General features: G+C 32.3%; 1 protein-coding gene across 3 annotated transcripts in view; it reads left to right on the forward strand.

Annotated features, from left to right (window-relative positions):
- Positions 1-23410, forward strand: part of AGPS (alkylglycerone phosphate synthase) — a 124079-nt gene that overhangs the window by 20140 nt on the left and 80529 nt on the right. For all 3 annotated transcript variants that reach the window (XR_013993492.1, XM_081050971.1, XM_081050970.1), the window contains exons 2-7: positions 1986-2075; positions 11662-11752; positions 13812-13932; positions 14028-14102; positions 18602-18673; positions 20213-20292. Coding sequence is in view for 2 of the 3 variants with exons in the window: in XM_081050971.1 (XP_080907097.1) it covers positions 1986-2075; positions 11662-11752; positions 13812-13932; positions 14028-14102; positions 18602-18673; positions 20213-20292 (529 nt within the window). In the remaining variant the exon portion in view is untranslated. The remainder of the gene's footprint in view (positions 1-1985; positions 2076-11661; positions 11753-13811; positions 13933-14027; positions 14103-18601; positions 18674-20212; positions 20293-23410) is intronic.

Consider the following 23410-nt stretch of genomic DNA (forward strand, 5'->3'; position numbering starts at 1 on the left):
ATAGGGTAGTAATACCAAAGCAAAATGACTACATTGGTATTTTTGCATTTATTTGTATAATGCCAAACTACTATTTTGTAGAGACTTCATGACAAATGTTTATATTCATTGATAAAATACATTTTACATACAAAAATGTATGTACGTATTATAAAACATTAAAGATATTATCTAATTAAAATGTACATATCCTTAAAATATAAATTATGGAAATATAATAAAAATGAAACATTAAGTAAATTATACTTCATAAAAGTGAAGAGACTATAATCATGAAAAAATAACCTAATTTGTTTTTAGAAAGTATAATCTTCAGAAAACAAGTGTGTTAGTGGTGAGATTGGTCATGAGGTTTATCTGTAGAGATTTTTTCCAAAAGGTTTCTTTTAAAACCTCCCTCTACAATGAAGTTGGAATGTGAAATTAGAAGAAAATATTGGGCAATAGTTTGTAATAAGCTCACCTACAAATCTAACCTCTGGATTGATACTTGAGATATTTTTGAACAGTTTGTTTTTGTTTAGGGACTATAGTTTTTATTGATAGCAAACTGTAATTTTAAAGAGAGTATTCCTAGTTTTTTTCTTAATTTTATATATAGATGGAGATTTCAGTTAATAACCTATATTTGATTCAATTGCATTGTGATTTGATTCATTGCACTTATATGAAAGCCTTAGAACTAGATAAAGAGTTATGATGGTAATAAAACATTTGCTTGTCTGTTGTCATTTTCTTCTTCCTTGACAATTATGGAGAATAAGAATGCTTTCTAATGTATGTACCCTTTGTTTATTATGAAATTTAAAAAAAAATTGAGATATAATTGGCATGTAACATTATATTAGTTTCATGTCATAATGGGTTGATATTTGTATGTATTGTGAAATGATCACCACAGTAAGTCTAGTTAACATCCATTACCACACATTGTTACAGATATTTTTTTCTTGTGATGTATTTTGAAATCTTAATGTAGTAAATAAATTTATGTATAGAGAAGAGTTTGCATTAAGAAGATTCACCAGTTTATTTCAGTAACCCACATATACTAGAGCTCTGTGCTAAAACGTAATAAAATCTGGCACACTTAAATGTGGTAACTTACTGTGTTCTGCGCAGACCCAGAACTATCTATTCTTATGCAATGTGCAAAATTCAGTGAAATGCTGACATTTTGGAAATTAAAAATACCATCCTGTTTTGAAATACTGAAAATTGGTGTAGTCATTGTTATGTTAACGTTAATGTGTAGGTCACGGTAGAGATTGGTAGTTACGTGGAAATTGAAGGATTTAGAATGTTTGTAAACCCAGCACTCAGATTTTTAATTTACTTTATTAAAAGTATCGAATACTAGTGGTGTCATTACTAGTGAACCTACTTTGTAAATTGGTCTTTTTCATTGTAGCAGAAGATTAATTACTGTGATTTTTCTAATATATGCAAAAATCTGTTTCCTGTTCAGGTGAATTTATTTTAATTTCAATTTTTTTAGGTCATCCTATAATGTGAACTCAGTAACATGTGCAAAATGAAGCATATTTTACTCTCAGCATGTTTTTCTTGTTTGTTCTTCTTCCTTTTTCTCTGCCTTAAATTTAGTGGTTGTAGCCCTTTGTGAAGCAGGTGCTGCTCATTAGAGTGATTCTATACTTGACAATATTTATACCTAGACATTTTGATATAACGTGTTTCCCCGAAAAAAAGACCTAGCTGGACAGTCAGCTCTAATGCGTCTTTTGGAGCAAAAATTAAGACTGGGTCTTATATTAATTTTTGCTCCAAAAGATTTATTAGAGCTGATTGTCTGGCTAGGTCTTTTTTTTTTTTTTCCGGGGAAAAAGGGTATATTTATTTAAACAAATATAATGTTAATGGGGTATGGTCTTGCTTTAAATGATTGTGAAAGTTAATAGTCAATGATAAACTGTTCAGTTTTGAGATTTAGCATATGTCTCATTTATGTATTTTTTTCTTATTAGGCAAGAAGTTATGAAATGGAATGGATGGGGATATAATGATTCCAAGTTCTTCTTCAATAAGAAAGGTCAAATTGAATTGACTGGGAAAAGGTAACTGTGCTTTGTTTTTTTCTTTTGTTTCGTTTTTTCTCTTTCTATGAAAAATTTTAAACCTAAATAACAAACGTAACATGTTCAATAATAGACATAAAAATAGAATAATATGCCTCCTCCCTCAATTAAAAAGTTATCAGTGTTTTGCTATAATTGCTTTTTTCTGTAGTATTTGAAATTCTGACATTTTTGTGTCACTTTTAAATATTTACATATGTATCCCTTAAAAAAATGAGGATTTAATATAACCAAACATATAATACCATTATCATACCTAAAACAACAGAAAGTTTATATCTGATCATCTAGTCCACATTCACTAGTAATTAGGAACTAATTTTAATAAAGGTTTGAAGATGGGTATTTGACATATGCTTTTTAATAGGAAAACGAAATTTTATCTGCATTCTCATTCCTACTCTTAAATGTGACTGGGCAGCATGTTGGTGGAGGCTTAGTTGATAAATTGTGTAATTCAGGTAGAAGGAATTTCTGATTAAAATTCAATGTACCAGTGTTCTAAATGTTGAGTGTTTTATGTTTTAAAGAGAATAATGCCTAATACAGTAGAAACTCATCTATGTAGAGATTGACTTTACAAAATCTTCTGGGGGGAATAAGTGAGTCTTTTGAACTTAGAAAACCACTTTTCTCTCCTCTCAGTGGCTTCATTTCTCTTTCTCTCTCTGGACCTTGAAGATACAGCATCTTTGTCTTATGGCAGGGGGGCAAGTAGTCAATTTGTACTTCTTCAGCACAGTGCCATTGAAAGCATAAGACATCTGCAGTGTTCTGTGGAGTACTGTAGGCCATGTACTGGTTTGTGTTAGAAGTGCATGTATGTGAAATAATTAGTCACAGAAAATAGCATGAGTGGACTCATAAGGGCCAAATCTGGTTCTTACTTTGGGTGTTCTGGCACTTGATTTGTTAGTTTTCCCAGAGAGGATCAGGTTGTAGGGTTCTGACACATGTGCTGCACACATAAGATACTTATTTTAAAAAATTAGAACCCCAGTGTATTCACTTATGATTAGATGATTCCTTTTTCAGTATATAAGACACTTGTTAATGCCCTTCTTGATACTCAGATAGGTAGAAAACAAAATTAGTTATTTAGATATTGTTTGGAGAACATACATTCAGGAGCAAAGGGGATTCAGTGATCTTGAAAGAGATTTTTGTCCAGGTTATAATAGAACCACAGAATTTATTTGTTGGTAGCATACATTGGAAGATTGCCACTGCTGCCATTCTAACTAGAATGGATTCCTTAAATACTTCATTTCTTTGCATGGTTGACTCCTGAGTTCAAGTACAGTGAGGGAAGTGGGGGAAGTGGAGGGTGGAGGGTAGCGGAGAGGGGGAGGTGTATCTGACTGGCAGAGCCTGCAAAGGGAGACTGGGAAAGTAGATGTCGAGCGTGTTTGATTTAGTGGAAGGCAGCCTTTGGTTCCCACTGGTACTCATCCAGAGGTAATTCTCCAAACACAGGAATGGAATTTAGAAGCTCTCGGATTAAATATGTACTGCGTAAACAATTTAATAACTAAAACTAAATATTAACTAAATAATACTCAGTTCCCATTTTGGTGCTTCCAGAAGCACCATTACTTTATCAGATAGGATAAACTGATTGAACTGGATCATAGCTTTTCTCTGTATCTAGTCTAGTTTCCTAGTAGTTCAATTAGTAGATTTCTCTTTTTTTTAATGAGAAAACATGTACAAAATTCTTTAAGACAATGACAGCTATTACTTATTCCGTGCCTACTGAGTTATCTTAAAATAACCCTAAGATGGATAGTGGTGTTTTCTTAAAAATAATTAGGAGATTGAGGATGAGAGAGGTTAAATAGCTTACTTGAGGCCACCTGTTCAATGGGAACCTGGGATTAAAAAACCAAGTGTTTTTAAGGTTCATTCTTAGGCTGTTTCCATTATGCTGTGCTTCTGAGGTACTTCTGCAGGTCACCATACTCATCCATTGTATCCGTTCTGTTCTCTCTCAAAACTGGGAGCATTTCTGTATTCTATACACCAGCACAGTAAAGTTAGGCGTATTATAGAAAGTGATCCTGTGACCAAAATTTCTATTGCTCCAGTGAAAGGCAAAGGGCAGAAGCATAAGAAGGTTGTGATATTCCTGAAAGAGAAAATGGAATTTGTGGCTAGAAAGGATGAGTACAAGAATATACTGATTTGGCTGAACAGTATTAATTCAGTATTAATTCACCCTTTTGTGTTAATACTACGTTATAAGGACAATTTTTGTAAAGACTTTCTGTTCTGGCTTTGTGGTGTACTGAACAAATACATACCCTTTGCCCTCAATAACCACATAGAAAAAGTGGAGAGAATACCCCCAAAAAGAAATATAAGTCCCGGAAAGAGAGGGAAACTGCTAGGTGCCAGAAACTGAGTGACTCTCAGTGAAAATTTATGGGGGTTCCCTTCTTTCTGATCCAATGAACATTGAAAGGGTAGGGAATTTTTATAAGGAAATGTGGTTGGTTGTGTGCATACATTTTTGGGACAGTAACTTGAACATTTCAAACCTAGCCATTAGAAGCAATTATTAACAAGCTATTATCGATCTTAGGGGGAAAATCAGAAGTTTAGTCTGTCTTCTGAACAGATTTGTAATTTGTTTATAAACCTCTAGACTTATAAATCTTGTCATTGTTATTCCTTGTAGATGTAGATGAATTGAGTGCTTTTGGTTTTAAGCAGCAGATGGCAATACTTCAGAGTTAATGCTATAGATTCCTATAAACTAAAATTTTTGAAAAAAGTGTCATTCTTTGACTTTAAAGGTATTGTACATTAATTGATGCTTACAAAACACAAATTAGTATTTAAATGGAAAGAATTGGTTTGGGTTTGTTACACTTTGTTTTTTCAGTGGCATAATTTTTCATTAAAGTTTTATCTTCAAAAAAAAAAACAAAAAAAAAAAAGTTTTATCTTCAATTTTAAAAAGGGTACTCAATTGCTTAGCATTTGTGGAACTCTGAGAATAGATGGTTGTGTCTACTAATACTTTACTGCCTCTGCATTGCCCCAGAGTGCGTGTCACTTTGTCTTTAGTCACCTTAACTCCAGATGTGTACTTCTTTCTTGCATATTTATGTCTGCAGAGTTTTCTTTCCATGTAGAGTGATTTCATTGGTCTTGAAGGCTTGTTCTGGTTTTGTATCTTTTACAGTATATTCTACCTCGGTTCTAAGGAAAGGCATTAATTTGATCTCACCTTAAATTTTACAAAAAGACCCTCAAGTTCTCAATCTAATCCTCAGTCATGGTAAAGATCCATTTAGTAGTCAGCCTGTTTCAACAATTGGTATAGGCATGTGGCTTTCCTCTTACCACATTTCTGGTAAAATTTGCATGTTTCTTGCCCATATCTTCACCCTACAAATTAAATGTCTTTGCAGCTTTGACTGAACTAGATTGTAAATTTCTTAAAAACAAGAGTCATAAAATACCAATTCATTGTGTCCCACAATGCATAGTATAGTCTTATGAGTGTTAAATAAATGCTTGTTTATAGTTCTAGATGTAAAGCCAAATTATATTGCTATAATAAGTCATTCATAGCTATTTCTTAATTTAAATACCTCTGATTCCTTGAACTTTTCTTATAATGTTTCTTTTCTATCCATTTACTTCTTAGATCAAAGTTTTTACTTTTACTTCGTGATATTTTATGAGATTTTTGGAGCCTTTAGCAGTATGCTAGGCTTTATGATTATTAAGTAGGTTTTCTTTAATGTTTTTCAAATCCCAGGACATTAGATGCAAGAAAAAGTACAGTTGAGAAGCTTCCATTCTGGCATGGAACTCTTTAAGAGCTGTGTAGGTTTTGTGCCGTGATTGTAGGTAATGGAGCAAAGTCTTAAATGCAAGCTTCTGCCAAGCAAGATATGTCTTCAAAATCTGAAATATTGTGCATTCAGATGTAGAGGTAGATTGTATTTATCTTAGTGGTAGAATGTAGTTTTAAATTTTATACAAATCAGTAACACTAACCCTTTAATTAATGAATTCACAAAGGTCTGAAGATCAACGGTCCACTGTATTTTACAGAGACCCAAAGTAATAGTACAGTTAAAATATAAGAGCCCAGCATTAAAACCCTAATAGTTCTAAATTGGTCTTTTTGTAGGACACGACTTCGTACCATATGTGTTTTAACCAACTTCCCAGAATTTATACCTTTACCTTAGCCAAAATGAAGAACATTTTATACGCTGAATGATTCTCTTTAGTTGTTTTCGCTCTAGATCCCATACTTTCATTCCAATTTCTTTAGATTTATGAAAAAGATATTATTATATAATACTTCAGTTTAATTTTTAGCCCTGGTGATTTTACTATAAAAGAGGAACTTGTTTGATTAAAATATTTGTTTATTTTTTCTTTCCACTGTCATTTGTGCTTTGCTAACATTTATGTAAAGATTGGTTTGAGAATTTTAGATAGTATTTTTGTTGTATCATGTGAAATTAAATTAACATAAGGGGTGACATCCAGTCAGCTCATGTTGTATAACTGTTAAAATCACGTGACAGAATGAGTGCTTTTTGTCACTTCCAATTAAAAATGCCTTTGGATAGGGCCCAATAATGGCTGTTTTAATATTGAATGCTGCATTATTATAAACATATATTTAATTTCAGTGCAGAGTTTTATGTGCTACCTGCTGACTTTTTTTTTTTTTTTTGGCCATCTTTGTGATATCAAAGTAATCTTGAGTCTAGTTGCTAAAAGCTTTTGCAGTTATTCAGGTTTGGATGAAATGAGTGGAAAATAATCTTGAGCAAAAGTATTGTACTTTGAACATTTTAAGTAACTCGCATGACATAGATGATAAGACCAATTTATAGTCTATTCTAATTTGATACCGGTATTGGTTTAATTGTTATTTGATCTGGAATAAATAGTGACTACTAGAGTATATATCTCTTCTTTTCTCCATTTAAACACACACACACACACCCTCAAATAAAAAAGCTATAGGAGGACCTAAACTACCATCTTGGAAAAAAATTAATTTTGATCTTTATACCAAATACAGAGATCAATTCTAGATATATTATAGACCTAAATGTATAAACTAAAACTATAAAACTGCTAGAAGAATATACAGAATGTATTTCTGAATTTGAGGTAGGCAAAGCAGAGAGCAAAAAATATTAACTATAAAGGAAAAAATGAAGCAATCAGACATTAAAATATAGAACTTTTCATCAAAAGACTCCTTTAAGAGAGTCAAAAGACAAATCCTGGAGTAAGACAAAATATTTAATACATACAGAGGGTGCCAAAAAATGTATACACATTTAAAAAAACTATTACAATTGTAATAGTCCATATATACCAATAACAAAAGATGAATACAAGTCACGTGTATACATTTTTTGGAACCCCCATTATATTCTTGATTCCAGAATATATGAAGAATTCCTATACATCAATGAGAAAACAGTAATATCCCAATAGGAACACGAGCAAAAGATGAACTGGCATTAAAAGCAGAGGATATCCAAATAGACAGTAGATATATGAATAGAAGCTCAATCACATAGGTAATCAGTCAAGTGCAAATTTAAATTGTTAAGAGATTACCAGTAGAATGTCTCATATTAAAAAAAAAACAACACCACCAAGTGTGGGGAGGATGTGGAACAAGTAGAACTCTTTATACGTTGCTAGTGGTAAACATGTTGGAAAATGCCTTCCAGCATCTTCTAAAACTAAACATATGCATAGACTATAACTTAGCAATTGTACCTACTTATACTCGTATGCATCAGAAACATGTAATGCGTTCTTCAGAAAACAAGTTGAGGAATGTCCCTGCATGCACTCCAAACTGTAAACAGCTCAACTGTCTGTCAGCAATACAACAGTGGATAAAGAAATTGTGCTATACTCACACAATGGAATTTAGCCAGGAGATGAGTGAGCTGCAACTACATGTAACAACATAGGTGAATCTCACAGACATATTATTGAGCAAAAGAAGGAACATGTTGGAAAATGCCTTCCAGCATCTTCTAAAACTAAACATATGCATAGACTATAACTTAGCAATTGTACCTACTTATACTCGTATGCATCAGAAACATGTAATGCGTTCTTCAGAAAACAAGTTGAGGAATGTCCCTGCATGCACTCCAAACTGTAAACAGCTCAACTGTCTGTCAGCAATACAACAGTGGATAAAGAAATTGTGCTATACTCACACAATGGAATTTAGCCAGGAAATGAGTGAGCTGCAACTACATGTAACAACATAGGTGAATCTCACAGACATATTATTGAGCAAAAGAAGGCAGACACAAAAGAGTATATTTTGTATGTTGTTTTTTTTAATGTAAAGTTCAGAAACAGTCAAAATTATCCTGTGATCTTAACAGTCAAGATAGTGATTCCTTTGGTGTAAGGAAAGAGGGTAGTTTCTGGAAAGGGGCATTGGTGGGGTGTTGTGTGTGTGTACGTGAGCGTGCGTGCACGTGCTTGTGTGCTGGGGTGTTTCTGGGTGCTGGTAATATTCTGTTTCTGGACCTAAATGCTGATTACATGGGAGGTTTACTTTGTTAAAATTCATCCAGCTGAACACTTATTTATCTTTTTATGTGTTATACTTCAATATTTTACAAATCAAATATTTATAAAATCAAAAATAAGATCTCTTATATAGTATAGTAGTTTTGTTTGGCTGTCCCATCGTCATTTTTGGTGGGGGTGGTGGAGTCAAGATGCAAGAAAGAACATTGTAGAGAAAAAAAATGACTGAATGTAGCTACTGTGATTTCATAAATATCATTCGTAAAGATTTTAGATTAATGATCTCACCTGGAATGGTGGTAAGGGAAGAATCAGACTAGAGACAGCATCATGTAGTGGTTAAGAGGATGCACTGAAACGTTATTTATTACCTGGTTCAGGGCCTGGTTTGTAACTTACTAGCTCTGTGACCTTGAGTGAGTTACTGAACTTACTTAATTTCTTAAGTTAAATTTTCGGTGCTTTAGCTTCTTCATCTTTAGAAAGGTGGTAATAGTACCAAGCTCACAACATTATTTTAAGTTAATATACATAAAACACTTAGAACAGTGCCTGGCACATGATGATGCAGTGTGTTTACTTAATAAAAATTTAAAAGTACTGATTTGAAACATTTAAAAATTTGTTTTGATCTTTTCAAAGAGCTATTATATTACTGCTATTATTACACATTGGATTATTATTGTTTGCATATCAGCCTTCTTCACTACACTAGAGTAGCATACCTATTTTATCTCTTTATCTTATTGCTGTTTAGTATTTTGTCACCTCTGAGAAGTATTTCCAAAACTGAAAAGTTGGATCTCTAAGTACTTGAGTTTTCTGCATCAATCTTCTCATATATATATAATTTAGGGTCTCCTGTGTATATCAAATAATGTTGATGTTGCATATAAACTATGTAAATAGGGATTGGGATGAAAGATGTAGGAAACAAAATCTGAGTAGCAAATCCAGTTTCTTCATACTGTACCCAATCTGTAGTGCTCTTTTGTGTGTTTTAAATGTATTGTACCACTTCATGTAAAATCTAAGAACCTTGCACATCTACAGGTTTATATTCTATTCCTAGTTCTTATTATAATTGTCACATCGTAAACTCTATATAATACAACGTTACAATTTTTAACAGTCATGTATATTTTAAAGAAATTAAGAAAAAAGTCATTTATATTTACCCATATATTTACTCTTTCTGATATTTATTCCATCTTATAGATTTGAGTTTACATTTATTGTTAGTTTCCCTTCAGCCCATAGAAATTCCTTTAGCATTCCTTGTAGCCTAGGTCTGCTGGCACTAAGTTCTCAAGTTCTCTTAGTTTTCATCGGCAAAGGTCTTTATTTCATTTTATGTTTTAAAGGATATTTTCACCAGATGTAGATTTCTAGATTGATATTTTTTCCCTTTGAGCACCTTAAAAATGTTGTTCAGTTGTTTCCTGACTTCATTGTTTCTGATGTGAAGTTAATCATAATTTTTATTAACACATTTTATGTAATGTATCATTTTTCTCAAGATGCTTTTAAGATTTCCTTTTGCCCTCTCTCTAATTACAATTTGACTACATTGTGCCTTTTGTGAGTATTTTGTATTTATATATTTTTTTAGTTCTTTGAATTTCCTAAATTTGTAAATTTTTGTCTTTCATAAAATTTGGGAACTTTCAGCCATTATTTCTTCTTTTAAACATCCCCTTTTCCTTTTTTCTCTCCTTCTTGGGACTACATTTATATGTATGGTGTTTCGTTATTGTTCCATAGATTCTATGAAGCTCTATTTTTTCAAACTTTTTCTTTGTTCTTCAGGTTGTAGATGTTTTATTGCTTGTTAACATCACAAAATCTCCAATCTTAAATTTTTCTAATTTTTATTTCACAGTATTTTCTTTTAATTTTTATTGGGGAATATTGGGGAGTAGTGTGTTTTTCCAGGAACCATCAGCTCCAAGTCAAGTTGTTGTTTTCAATCTAGTTGTGGAGGGAGCAGCTCACTGGCCCATGTGGGAATCGAACCGGTGACCTGGGTGTTATGAGCACTGTGCTCTAACCAACTGATCCAACTGGCCACCCCTATTTCACAGTTTTAATTATAGAATTTCTACTTTGTTCTTTTTAATAAGTTTCTATTTCTTTGGTGAGATTTCTTTTCTGTTACTCACTGGGAATATATTTTCCCTTTTGTCCTTTAGCATAGTTATAGCTGCCTTAAAATCTTTGTGTGCTATTTGCAGTATCTTGGATCATCTTGGGGTAAGTCCCTAGTAATTGCCCTTTCTCTTGATTATGGATCATACTTTCTTGTTTGTTCCTGTTCAGTAATTTTAGAGTATATCGTGGACATTGTTAATGATGTGTTGTAGAGACTCTGGATTCTGTTATATTCTTCTGAAGAGGCTTTTATTCCTGCCTCCCTGCAACCCCCATCAAGAAATTAGCTTGACTGATTTCAAACTTCAAGTTTCCCTCTGGGGTAGCGAGCAGCTGAGTTATCTGTTCAGTTCTTTTAAGCTTAGGTGGGCTGCTTAGCGTCTGCTCCATTGATGTGTAATTCAAGGTCAACCAGACATTTGGACAGAATTTATACATAGATCCCTCTCTGACTCTCCTTTTCCGTGATTTCCCTGTACTCTTTCTAGGTGCTGCGCTTGCTGCAAACACTGTCCTCTGGTTCTTCAAGCCAGGAAGACTGTAGGTTTTCTACATTTTTGTTTCTTTTTGTGGTACCAGGCTTTCCCTCAGGCTAAAATCTGTGTAAAAACAAAGCAAAACTGGAAACTCATGTAGTGCTGTTTCCTTCTTCCAAACGTAACACACTCAGTTTTTGCCTGCTTTTGTCCTGTCTATACTACCTTCAGATAATTGGGTTTTGTTTGTTTTGCATTTTGTCCAGGGTTTATAGATAGAGGGTTGGTTTGATAGGAGCAGAATTACTAGAAGCTGAATCTAAAATTTAAATTTAAATGAAGATACCTCACTCTAATGTTTTACTTTCTTTGTACCTTAGGTACCCTCTTAGTGGCATGATTTTACCAACTTTTAAAGAATGGATCCAAAATACCCTTGGAGTAAGCCTGGAGCATAAAACTACCTCTAAAGTAAGCAAATAAGAATGATGACGTGTGTGTGTGTGTGTGTGTGTGTGTGTGTGTGTGTGTGTGAAATTAATTAGACTTATCTTTCTAATTTGTCATTTTTTTTCTTGTTAAGTTATATTGGCCTCGTTAGTGTGCAGTTTCACTTTTCTGAAAATGGGACTAGAAAACTTTAAACTGTGTATATATCAAACTAATGAAATTGTTAATATTTATATTATTGTGATTTTTTATTTATTATGGTTCGCTATGGCATGGTATTCTGCATGTCCCTCTAACTGGATATAAGTTGCATAAGTACAGGGGCTATGGCTAACACTATATTCTCCAGTATATCCAAAATGTTATTAAGGACTAAGTATTCAGTGAGTACTTGTTTGGTTTATTTATAAATCCAGTTACATTTTATTTGGGTAATTAAATTAGGTCAAACAACTAATTTCTGTCCCCCTGAAACTAAATTCTTTTAACATTTCTTTAAAAAAATCTTTTTTCTTCTCCTTAATTTCTCTCTTTTGACTCTTTGTATTAGGTTTGTGCAAAAGTAATTGTGATTTAAAAGGTAAAAAAAAAAAATTACAAAAACTGCAATTACTTTTGCACCAATCTAATAATTTTTTTGACATTGATGCAATCTACATACCATCTTCAGAAATTTCACGTTTTTAATGCACTTCTTTTTTTCTGTTTTAGCCCTTTTCAATTTTCAATAATTTAACAAACTAGAAATCTGTATGTTTTGTTGGTGTTCTTTTGGTCATTTCCTTCCACTGGTGCTATGGGGTAGATTCCATGAGGTCAAGATTTTTTTTCATGTTTAATTCGCCACTGTCTCTCTAGGGCTTAGAACAGTGTTTGGCTTATACCATGCATTCAGTAAATACTTATTATATAGCTATATAATAATCTGAAGGGAATTGGTTCCAAAACCCCCCACGGATACCAAAATCTGTGAGTGCTCAAGTCTTTTATATAAAATGGTGTATATATTTTCATGTAACCTATTTTTTTTTTTTGCGTATAAGCTACAGCAGGGTGTACCTACCCATAAATTCATTTTTGTGGATTCAGCGTAGTGCTTGGCATGTGGCAAATTCAAATTTTGCTTTTTGACACTTTCTGGAATTTTTTTTTTTTTCAATCTGTCATTCATTGAATCTGTGGATGTGAAACCCACAGATACAGAAGGGCAACAGTAATTGAATATTAAATACAGATCCTTAATAAGATACTAAAAGACTATGTAAATATCATATTTTTCTTTACAAATTTTTATATTTTCCTTTTTTCAAGTAGTATATTATATTTTTCTTTTTATAAGAGATTTTTTTATGGCAGCCATTTATAGATCTCTTCCTATATGCTAGGAAATATTAGGTGCTTTTCACAAAAATTGTCACATTCAGCCTTCCTTTTTGGCAGCTGTATAAATTTGGTGGTGATAATGCCATTTAACAGATGCAGTGGCCAAAGCTCACAGAAGTTGAGTGACTTGCCTAGTGTCACAAAGCTTTAAATTTGAAGATTTATTTTTCATGTTACCTTCTAGTTGAAATTAAGTATCAAGTTTATAACTACTTGTGAGTTTTAAAGCACTTCTGTAAAATGGGTTTATTACTTATGAGGCTTTTTGGTGTTCATTTAAAATTGGTAATTGGAGCATAGGAAATGATAAATTTTATCTACAGGTGAAAATGTAGATAATGCAAAAGCCAAGTAGCTTTCCCCCAGTTTCCTTAATCTAAAATTGAAGATTTGAGCCTTTGCTGTTTTCATTGTTCTTGACTGCCTTCTTTAGAAATTAGAAAAATGTGGGCCATAGATACAAAAGAGGAAAACATAAGACTTCTATAACTTATGTTACAGAATGTGATTAACCAGACCACTTGTAATTTGTTACTGTCACAAAGTTGGTTTCCGTGTGTATTATTTGGTATTTTCCTATGCTTCTGTCTTAGTTCGGATACAAAAATATTTTACATTTTATAGTCATTCTCCCTAACAGACGTATTCAAAATTTGTTTTCTAGAAATAAATCAAAGAACCCAATTTTATTTCCTAGGCATCCTTAAATCCTAATGATACACCTCCTTCTATTGTAAATGAAGATTTTCTTCATGAGCTTAAAAAAACTAATATTTCATATTCACAAGAAGCAGACGATCGAGTATTTAGAGCTCATGGTAAGCAATTTTATATAAATGCTATTTATTTTTATTTTTTAAATTTCCTGTAACTTAAGATATTTTTGCATTTTCTTTTTGAAACCACAAAACAGGTCATTGTCTTCATGAGATATTTTTGCTCAGGGAAGGAATGTTTCAACGAATTCCTGATATAGTTTTATGGCCAAGTGAGTTCTTTTTTTCTTTGTATCCTTAATTTAGTATTGTTAAATTAAGTAAATTAATTGTCAAATTAAGTAAATTACTGTTAAATTTAGTATTGGACATAGGTAGTGTTTAACATGAGTTGTAAAAAATATATGTAGCTGTATTTTTAAAGTTTTGCTAACAGTTATATAATTCTTGATCTGATCATCCTGAACTGTTGGTTTTCACAGTTGATTTTGTTGTTGATAATTTAGTCTTAATTTTAAATAAATAAACAAATACTGTATTGGGAGATCAGTAGAAAAATGTATTTTTGGTTAATTTGAGAACTTAATGAAATTAGTATCAATGATATATTCAGATCTTTAAAATAATTAAACTTTTAATTAAAATAATTGATTATTGCAAAGTAATAATAGTAATTTGTTGATTGCAACTTGTGGGCTAAAAAAGCATGATGTTCAGATGGCAAAACAAGTTATTTAACATGCATGTTGTCTTTGATGTAAATAATTAAATTTTGAGAAATTAATTTCAGGGATTTGTCTTGAGGTAGAGGATGGATGAGCTTTCTGTTATTTTGCTTTGCTGAGGCTCTCTCTCTATATATACAATCTTTATATATCTGTATATAGTCTTTATATCTTTATATTTATAACTCATCTCCTATCAGAAAATTTAAAGCAGAACAGGTATATTGTTCCTTACTGTCCATAATTACTGATCCTTTTTCCTCTTCAGAGTCTAGAAAAGGAGTATATAATTTTATTTTTCAAAAGAATTGGACTCAGTTCTTACATGAAATCCTTCTATTTTGCAGGGATTATCTGAGGGAAAAATCATACTTTAATTATGGGGGTATGAGGGAGGTGACATACATAGGAGGAAAATCCAAGAGCATACGTAGTTGAGATGAAATTACTTTCCTGATACTTGTGATGTAGATTTTTTTCCTGTGTATTTGGAATAGTGTGAAGCAAGTCTTTTTGTCTCTGTTAGTCCACTATAGAAATTTAGCAGTTCCAGAAAAAAAAGAAAAGATACACTGAAAAAGAAGAAATGCTTTTGTTTCACTTATCTGTTTTTTAGTAGTTTTAGGCTAGTTCTCTACCAAGATTTGGAGCAGGTTAATTCCGTATCCATATTTTACTGAAAAAAAAAATGAAAGCAAAATTTGTCAATTTTCATTTCCCATAGGAAATCTAATATGCTATGCTTTGATACATCTTTTTTAAAATTAAAGTTTATCGGGGTGACAATTGTTAGCAAAGTTACCTAGATTTCAGGTGTACAGTGCCATATTACATCATCTATAGATCACATTGTGTGCTCACCACCCAGTCAGTTCTCCTTCCATCACCATGTATTAGACCCTTTGATATATCTTGAATAGAACTTTCAACTGTACCTTTTAAGTATTTTCTTTGTGTTTCTGAATATTTAAATGCTAAGAGAATTACCATAATGAATATACGTCTTACTTTAGGACTATATGTCTTACTTTAAGAAATCCAAATGATTTTAAAATTCAGATTTTGGAAGCATATGGAGTTAGTCAATTGTTAAAGAAAAATTTCCTTATGCTGTAAAATCCTTCTTTCACAAATTTGCCCTTCCATTTTTTCTTTTTCCATTCCAATTTTTAATTGAGGCCCTTAGTGCATATCTGAAATTTTGCAGGAGCTTTAAAGGTTCTCATGCCTCAAGTTTCTTGTCCTTCCAAGCCTCCCATACACTCTTGAAAGGTTAACTTTTCTAAAATAGTCCCTTTGCCATCTTGTTCCATATCTCAAGAATCTATATAAATAGTGTATTGGTACCTGAATCAAATTTATAATTTTATTATGTTGAGCCTTCCAGTATAAGGACTTCATGAAAATAGTTTGTCTCCCAGCGGGTTATCAATTCACTGAGGCCTTTATTTGGCTTTAATGTAAATTTTCTATTAGTGATACAGTTCAAGGTTTTCTTTGCATGGGGGCAAGTTTTGACATAATGTAACAATTTGAGACAATGTGTATTACGTACATTGGACGTGGCTGTTTGAATAGATATATACCGTATACATAATACACACACAAACACACACATACACACACATAAACACAAACGCGTTTAGAAAAATCTGTCATTGTGAATGTCTTTAAATCTGGCTGTAATCTGAATTTGACTTCTACGTGTTGCTTTAGTAGTTTGTTTAGTGCTTGTCTAAGAGTAAACTTGGAATTTATATAACTTCTCTGATTTAGAGTATTCTTTAAACCGGGATTTGTCACCATTGTGACCTTTACACAGTGTCGATGTCTCAGCCTTTCATTTAGTTTGGACAAGTAGTTAGTCACTCATACAATATATGTTGTCTGCAGTAAATATGCTTGTAAAAATAAAGTCTTTCACAATAACATTTTAAAAATTACTTCACATATTAATTTAGTATTCATGTATTATTTTCAATGGTATAAATACCAGAACTTTAGGTCGGTGAAAATATGTGCTAGGTACTGTTCTAGGTATTGAGAATAGGTAGTGAACAAAACAAAAATCCTTGTTCTCAGTTGTAAGTTTAATTGGGAAGAGACAGAACAATAAATATAAAATGTATTGATTAGTGATAAGTGTTATAAAGACAAATAAGACACAGTAAGAAGGTAGCAGAAGAGGGTTGGTGGTGGGATGAGGGAGCGCTGTGTCAGGTAACACGGCAAAGATAGCTTCTGATTGGGTGACAGTCCTAGAAATAGTTTTGCCTTGTTAAAGGTTTTTAATAGACATCTTTGGGTATTTTATTTATTATTGAATGAACTAGTATTCATTCCATTTAGTAAAAATTTTGCCACAAAGAGTAAGCTTTATAAGCTTAATCTGAAAGCTTGAAAATGGATTTTCCTTAAAGCTTGGAGTGATACATATGACATGTGCCTAGTTTTAAGCAATCCTGAGAAATGATAATTACAGCTTTTATAGAACAGTGTTTTTATATTTATAAATAGGTATTCTTTTGTGTATTTTTCTTTGCATCCTTACTTCCTTTTATTTTATTTTATTTTTTTTTATTATTATTTTTTTCATTAAACAAATATTATTTATTGAGTGCATGGTATGTGTCAGGCACTCCTGTAGGGCCTCGGGATATCACCGAGCAAAGATGTGGTACATATATACCATGAAATATTGTATTGGATACCACTGATCTCTAGCAGGGAGATGATGCTGTGGAAAGAGAAAACATAGATCAAGGTACAAAGCATCAGGAGGGCAGGTTGTAGTACTAAATAGAATGTTCCTGAGTCTCAAGTGAGGTGAAATTCAAGTAAATCCCTGAGGGAGGTAATTTTTGGCCACATGTATTTCCAGGAGACGAGCATCCTTACTTCCTTTTAAACGCCCTTAGTAAGAATACTAGATTTTTGCATGGTTTCCTTACCTCAAGTCTCTTTCTCCTCCATGCTATTCCATATCCTATAAGATTGATTTTTCTAAAATACTCTCTTTGCCACATTGTTCCCCTCCTTAATGCACTGTTGCTAGTCAGATTTAGTCTTCGCACCTCTTGCTTGATATTTAAAGTCTTCCTCAGTCAAGTTTTGTTACTTATATAATCCTTACTCCAATAAAGGTCCCCATTAGTTATGTACAATAGAAAGGAGTTCATATGCAGTATATTATATAATATTTTAAAATTTGTTCAAAGAACAGAATAAAGAATCATTAATGGATACAAAAATTAGTGGGTGAAAATGTGATGAGAAACATGATATTTACATAGTCTAAGTATCTCCCTAGAAGATACTTATGAATTATAATAATCTTAGAGTGGAGAAACCTAGCAGGTGCCATCTAACCAAACACTGAAAGTTACCATTACGAGAAGTGAGAGTCGTCTACATCATGCACCTCCAGAGGTAACACAGAGAAAGGCACAGCATCACTTCTGTGGAATCCCTGCTGAAATGTATAACCTGAATTTAATCATGAGGAGACATCATACAAACCCAAATCGAGGGACATTTTATGAAATAACTGACTAGTGCTCTTCAAAAGTGTCAGAGTCATGAAAGGCAAAGATATACTGAGAAACTATCTCAGATTAAAGAAGACTAAGGAGACATGACACTACATGTAGTGTATGATCCTGGTCCAGAAAAGAGGGCATTAGTGGAACAATGGGCAAAATTTGAATAAGGTCTGTAGATTGGTTAATAGTATTATATCAGTGTCAATTGCTTGGTTGTGGTAATTGAACTATAGTTATGTGAGATATTAGTATTTGGATGCTCAGTGAAGGAAATTTTTTGTACCATTTTGGAACTATTTTGTAAGTATGAAATTATTTCAAAATGAAAAGTTTAAAAAATGAATAATAAAGCGTCATTTTAATATAGCTATTTCATGTGTTAATGGGTGAATAAATGAAGAAAAAGTTTAAACATTAGAGAACTTTTGTAGACACATATTTTGCAAGGTTAACCAGATTTTACTCATATTCCTGTGATTAATTTATTTTCCCTTTTTTCAACAGCATGTCATGATGATGTAGTTAAGATTGTGAACCTAGCTTGCAGATATAACCTTTGTATCATACCAATTGGTGGTAGGTATTGTGCCCTTTGAATTTCAATATGATGTAAATTTGTTTTTTCTGTTTAAAATATTTGTATTTTAAATATTTGTGCCATCTCACTGAAAGCAAATATTGCTGCAATTATGAAAAGGCTAATCTGAAAAGTTGGTTTATGTTGTTCATTTCTGTTTGGAGTAGATTTACCTAAACTGTTTGAGATGTGATGTACCCTTAGTTCCTGGCTTCTTTCCCATATGGATCCTTGTTGAAACTGATTTCAAGGCCTAAATAAGAACATGTTCCTGCTATAGTAATTACTTTCTAACCATCATCCTTGTGGAAAATATTTTCCAAAGGCTAAATAAACCCAACATAAACCTTTAAGAAGGAATACAGTGCAGAGTAAAAGATCTGATGACCAAATCAATAATATCTTTTAATACTGAAAACTGACATTGTTTTGCATTTTAAGACAAGTTTAATCTCTCTTGATCTTTCATCAATCACATTGTTTTAACAATATATACAAGACAAAGGAAGGAAATTGCCTTCACTGACTGAATGGGCAGTGATGGAATGGAAATAGGACCCCAACAAATCAGAAGCTCCACATTGCTTCTTCAGCTGACACTTTCTGTTGAATTCGTGGAAAAAAGGCGCTAAAATGTTACTTTTAATGAAATATTTTCCTGATTTCAAATAATTGCAGCAAGCAAGTAGTGGTTACTGAGCACAGACATGTTCTTAACTGACAACTTGTGTTCTCACCTTGTACATTAAGTTGAACCTAATAGATCAGCACCCCCAATAAGTCTTACCTGTATTAAGGTGACTTCCACATATTTTCTGTCCAAAACATATGGAAGTACCAGTTAGGAGTTTATTCTGATGTATGATGATACAGATGGTTAAGAACTAAGAACACTGTATTCTGTATTGGTTTCAAGAACTCATTTTTCCTTTGACAACAAATGTTAATGGAAAACGGGTACATTTTTTAAATACTTCTCTGTATTATTTATTTTACATGAAAATCACATTTTCACCAAAGAACATACAAATCTGTTTTTGAATATCATGTAAATTGGGCAATTTTAACTTGTTTATATTCTAATTTATTAAAGCCTTTTTGTATGAGAATATGAGATACTATTTTAAGTGGTAAATGAATCTCATAATTATAGTGGAAAGGTAATGGTGTCTCTAGTTTTGTAGGGTGGGTATTTTTTTCTTTTAAGCTATCTTTCTGCAATAATCATTAGCTTAGAACCTTTCTAATCATGTTTTTGGAGTTTCACAAATTGCTGGGGGCTTCACTTGAGTGTGCCCAGGGGATGGAGCGATATCCCATTTGCTGTTAGCTCCATAATAATTCTTCATTTTGGCATGCAGCATAAAATAAAGGTGCTTGCTTTTAGTGTGTTAGCACTTACAAATTACATTTTGCCAAGCAGAAATAGCTATTACTTTCCTAGCAGGCCTACCTGTATACTTTGTATTAGGAATTTGCCCTAGATACGTAACTAGAACTAAAATATTTAAACATAAAGTTGTTTCCTATTTTGGCAGGAGGAACAAGTGTCTCATATGGCCTGATGTGTCCTGCAGATGAGACAAGAACAATTATTTCTTTGGACACTTCACAAATGGTATATGATCATTTAAGAAGTATTTGAAAATAGTGTTTGGTTTAAAAAATGTCTTTCTGGCTCTTTTTTAGTTGTCATTACAAAAGGGCACAGTGCCCATTTTGTTTTAAATTAATTTTATCGTTATATTTTTACCCTTGTTTTCAGGTCTCCAAAAACTAAGCTCACTCTTACTCTAAGGTATATCTCTTGATGAAGTCTACCAAATTGACATGTGAAACTGATGATTTGAGAAGAATGGACTGGAATATTGATACAATACTTGATCTGATTTGTGTTGTTAAAAAACAAAGCAAATAATATTAGTTAAGGTTAATTTGAATCACCCAAACTTACTTGTTCCCCAAATTTTTACCAGTGCTTTTGCATTTTGCTTGTGGGAGAATAGAGGAGCTAATTTTAATGTTAGGATTAGTTTTCAAAATTTTGGCTCATTGTGGTCCAAGCGTTGGACAGTGTGACATGTTAAAGTTTTAATTTGGGTATGAACTCAACCTTCGTATAGTCAACAGTATTCTGGCTACATATTCCTCCATTACAATAAAAAAGAAATTTTTTGTAACTGTTGTAGTTGAAATTATTTCAAATAGTAAAGTAGAATAATATATTCATTCTCTAGATTAAATAATTATTAATATTTTTTCCGTATTGGCCTTTTTTCTGTACTAGTTTTAAAGCAAGTCCTGGTATTATACTACTTTACACCTAGACATTTCTGTGTTATCGCTTTTAGAAAGGACATTTTTTTACTATATTATTGTCACTCCTAGCAAAGTTAAAAGTAAATCCTTCTATCATTTAATATCCAGTCCATATTCAAATTTTTTAGTTGTCTCAAAATTGTCTTTATTTTACAGTTCATTTGTTCAAATGGGGATTCAGACAAGGCCCATGTTAACTTTTGGTTGTTTCCTTAAGTCTCATTTTATCTGAAGCACTATTCTCCTTTTTTGAATGCTACTGACTTAGAGAAACGCGGTTATTTGTAGTATAAAATACGTCATAATTTGAATTTGCTTGTTGCTTCTTGGTGTCATTTAACTCTTCCTCTAGGCCCTGTTTGTCCTCTAAACCTAAAGTTAGATATAAAGTCTAGTTAGATTCAGGCATAGCTTTTAATACTTTTTTAAGCAAGAATGTCTCATAGATGATGATGTGTTTTCCTATGTCAGCACATCAGGGGTACGTTATAGTTGATTGTCTACTTTTAGTGTTGCTGAAATTGATTAGCAAGTTCAGATAGTGATAGCCTGATGATTATTCTACTATAAAGTTACCCACCGATCTTTGTTTTTATCCCAGAGTTTAAGAAAAGGCAGTTTCCTTCGAACTTAGCTTAAAAGTAGCCTATTCTGGAATAGGAATTGGAATGTGTTTGAATTTCTGGCTCTTTATCTCACTATGTACAGATTTACCTCTAAATCTGTTACAGAATATATAAAATAGAGACAGTAATACTGCAGAAGGTTATTGTGAAGATTAAATGAGATACGTAAAAGTTTTTACATTGAATAGATGCTTAGAATTCCTTGACAGAATTTTAAATGCCAAGTTTTTAACTATTTATTTTGTAGGAAAACTTTGCATGTTCACTGCTTTTGACATTCAACTCTCTGAATTATTATACTTGTAATTTGCATTACAGTCAGTAAGCTATATCTGACCATGGTACTACACAGTGTACTTCTAATACTGTATGTGCAAAACATGACAAGAGTTAGTTGTGCCAGTTTTCTGCGTAAATATATATGATAATACTAAGACCTATTGGCCTTAAAAGCTTTTGTTTTATTGTTAAATTGTATAGGATAGTGTATAGTGGATGTAACAGAGTAGCCAGTACATTTTCTTAAGGTTTCTCTGTGAGTGCCCATAAGGTGTTTTTTTTTCCTGTCTCCTTTAGTTTCTTTGTTCTACCAAAAATATGTTTGGACCCTTGGTAGATATAAGGCATACAATTAGCAAATGTAGTTGCTTCAAGAACAAGTCTACTGTTGGAGAAGATATATATATACACACACACATACACACACATATATTTGTATATATATGTATATATACACATACATATATACACACAGACACACACATATATATGCATATATACACACATATAAGTTATTATAATATAAGGTACTATCAGATTACTGAATTCTGTCTTTTTACTTTACAGATTAGTAATTCCTTTTGTTTAGCTACCATAAGACCAAAAGCCTGATTTTGCCACAGTTATATTGAAATCACTACTGTCATCTTTTGAGAGTATAATTACAATGATAGTTTTATATAATGTAAAGCAAGAAGTACATTTGCATACAACATCTTATTTGATGTTTATCGTACCCTGTGAATTAAGCAGTGAAGTTATTTGTATGTGTTCAGATCTGGAATACAGGCAGGCTGTTATTTTCTTATCTACTGCATTCTTTCCTTTTTATTATTAATGAAACTTATCTGCGTTACTTATTGCAATGAAATTGGACATATCAAAGTGCAAAGAAATCTTCTCTGGGATCTAGAAGAAGATTCTATATGTTATCTGACTGGTAAATAGAAGGGGAAAGAAATCTGCTTTTAATAGCAGAAAGCAATTCATCAAGATTCTATATCTATAAATATTAGGTCAAATAAGAATGCTAAAAACATTTTTTTTGACAGTTAACACATTTGTTAAGTTGAGCCAGGTGATACTCTCTTTTCTGCAGGAGGCAGGATTGTGCTTTATTTTCTACCTAGGTTCTCTAGTCCTATTTTGGATTAAAAGTAAGGCAGCGATGCCATTTAGTATATTCAAATGTCTTTGTAGGTGTCTTTTTCTAATCTCATGGAGTCCAGCTTCTGATATTCTTAAATTAGATATGATTGCTAACTATTAACAGTAGTGCAGATAGTATTTACAGAATGCTAAAAACTGTGTATGCTGAGCTTTTTATGTGTAGTGTCTCATTTAATATTTACAGCAACCCTGTGAGTAGGTATTACTATCCACACTTTACAAATGCGGAAACACTAAATGTAGACAGTTAAATAATTTGCCTAAGATAAGAGGTAGAGTTTAATTTGAATTAATATCTGAATACAGATAGAATCTATGTTTTAAACCAACTCCCGTGTAATG

This window comes from Rhinolophus hipposideros, assembly GCF_964194185.1.
Source record: "Rhinolophus hipposideros genome assembly, chromosome: 6".
NCBI lineage: Eukaryota > Metazoa > Chordata > Mammalia > Chiroptera > Rhinolophidae > Rhinolophus > Rhinolophus hipposideros.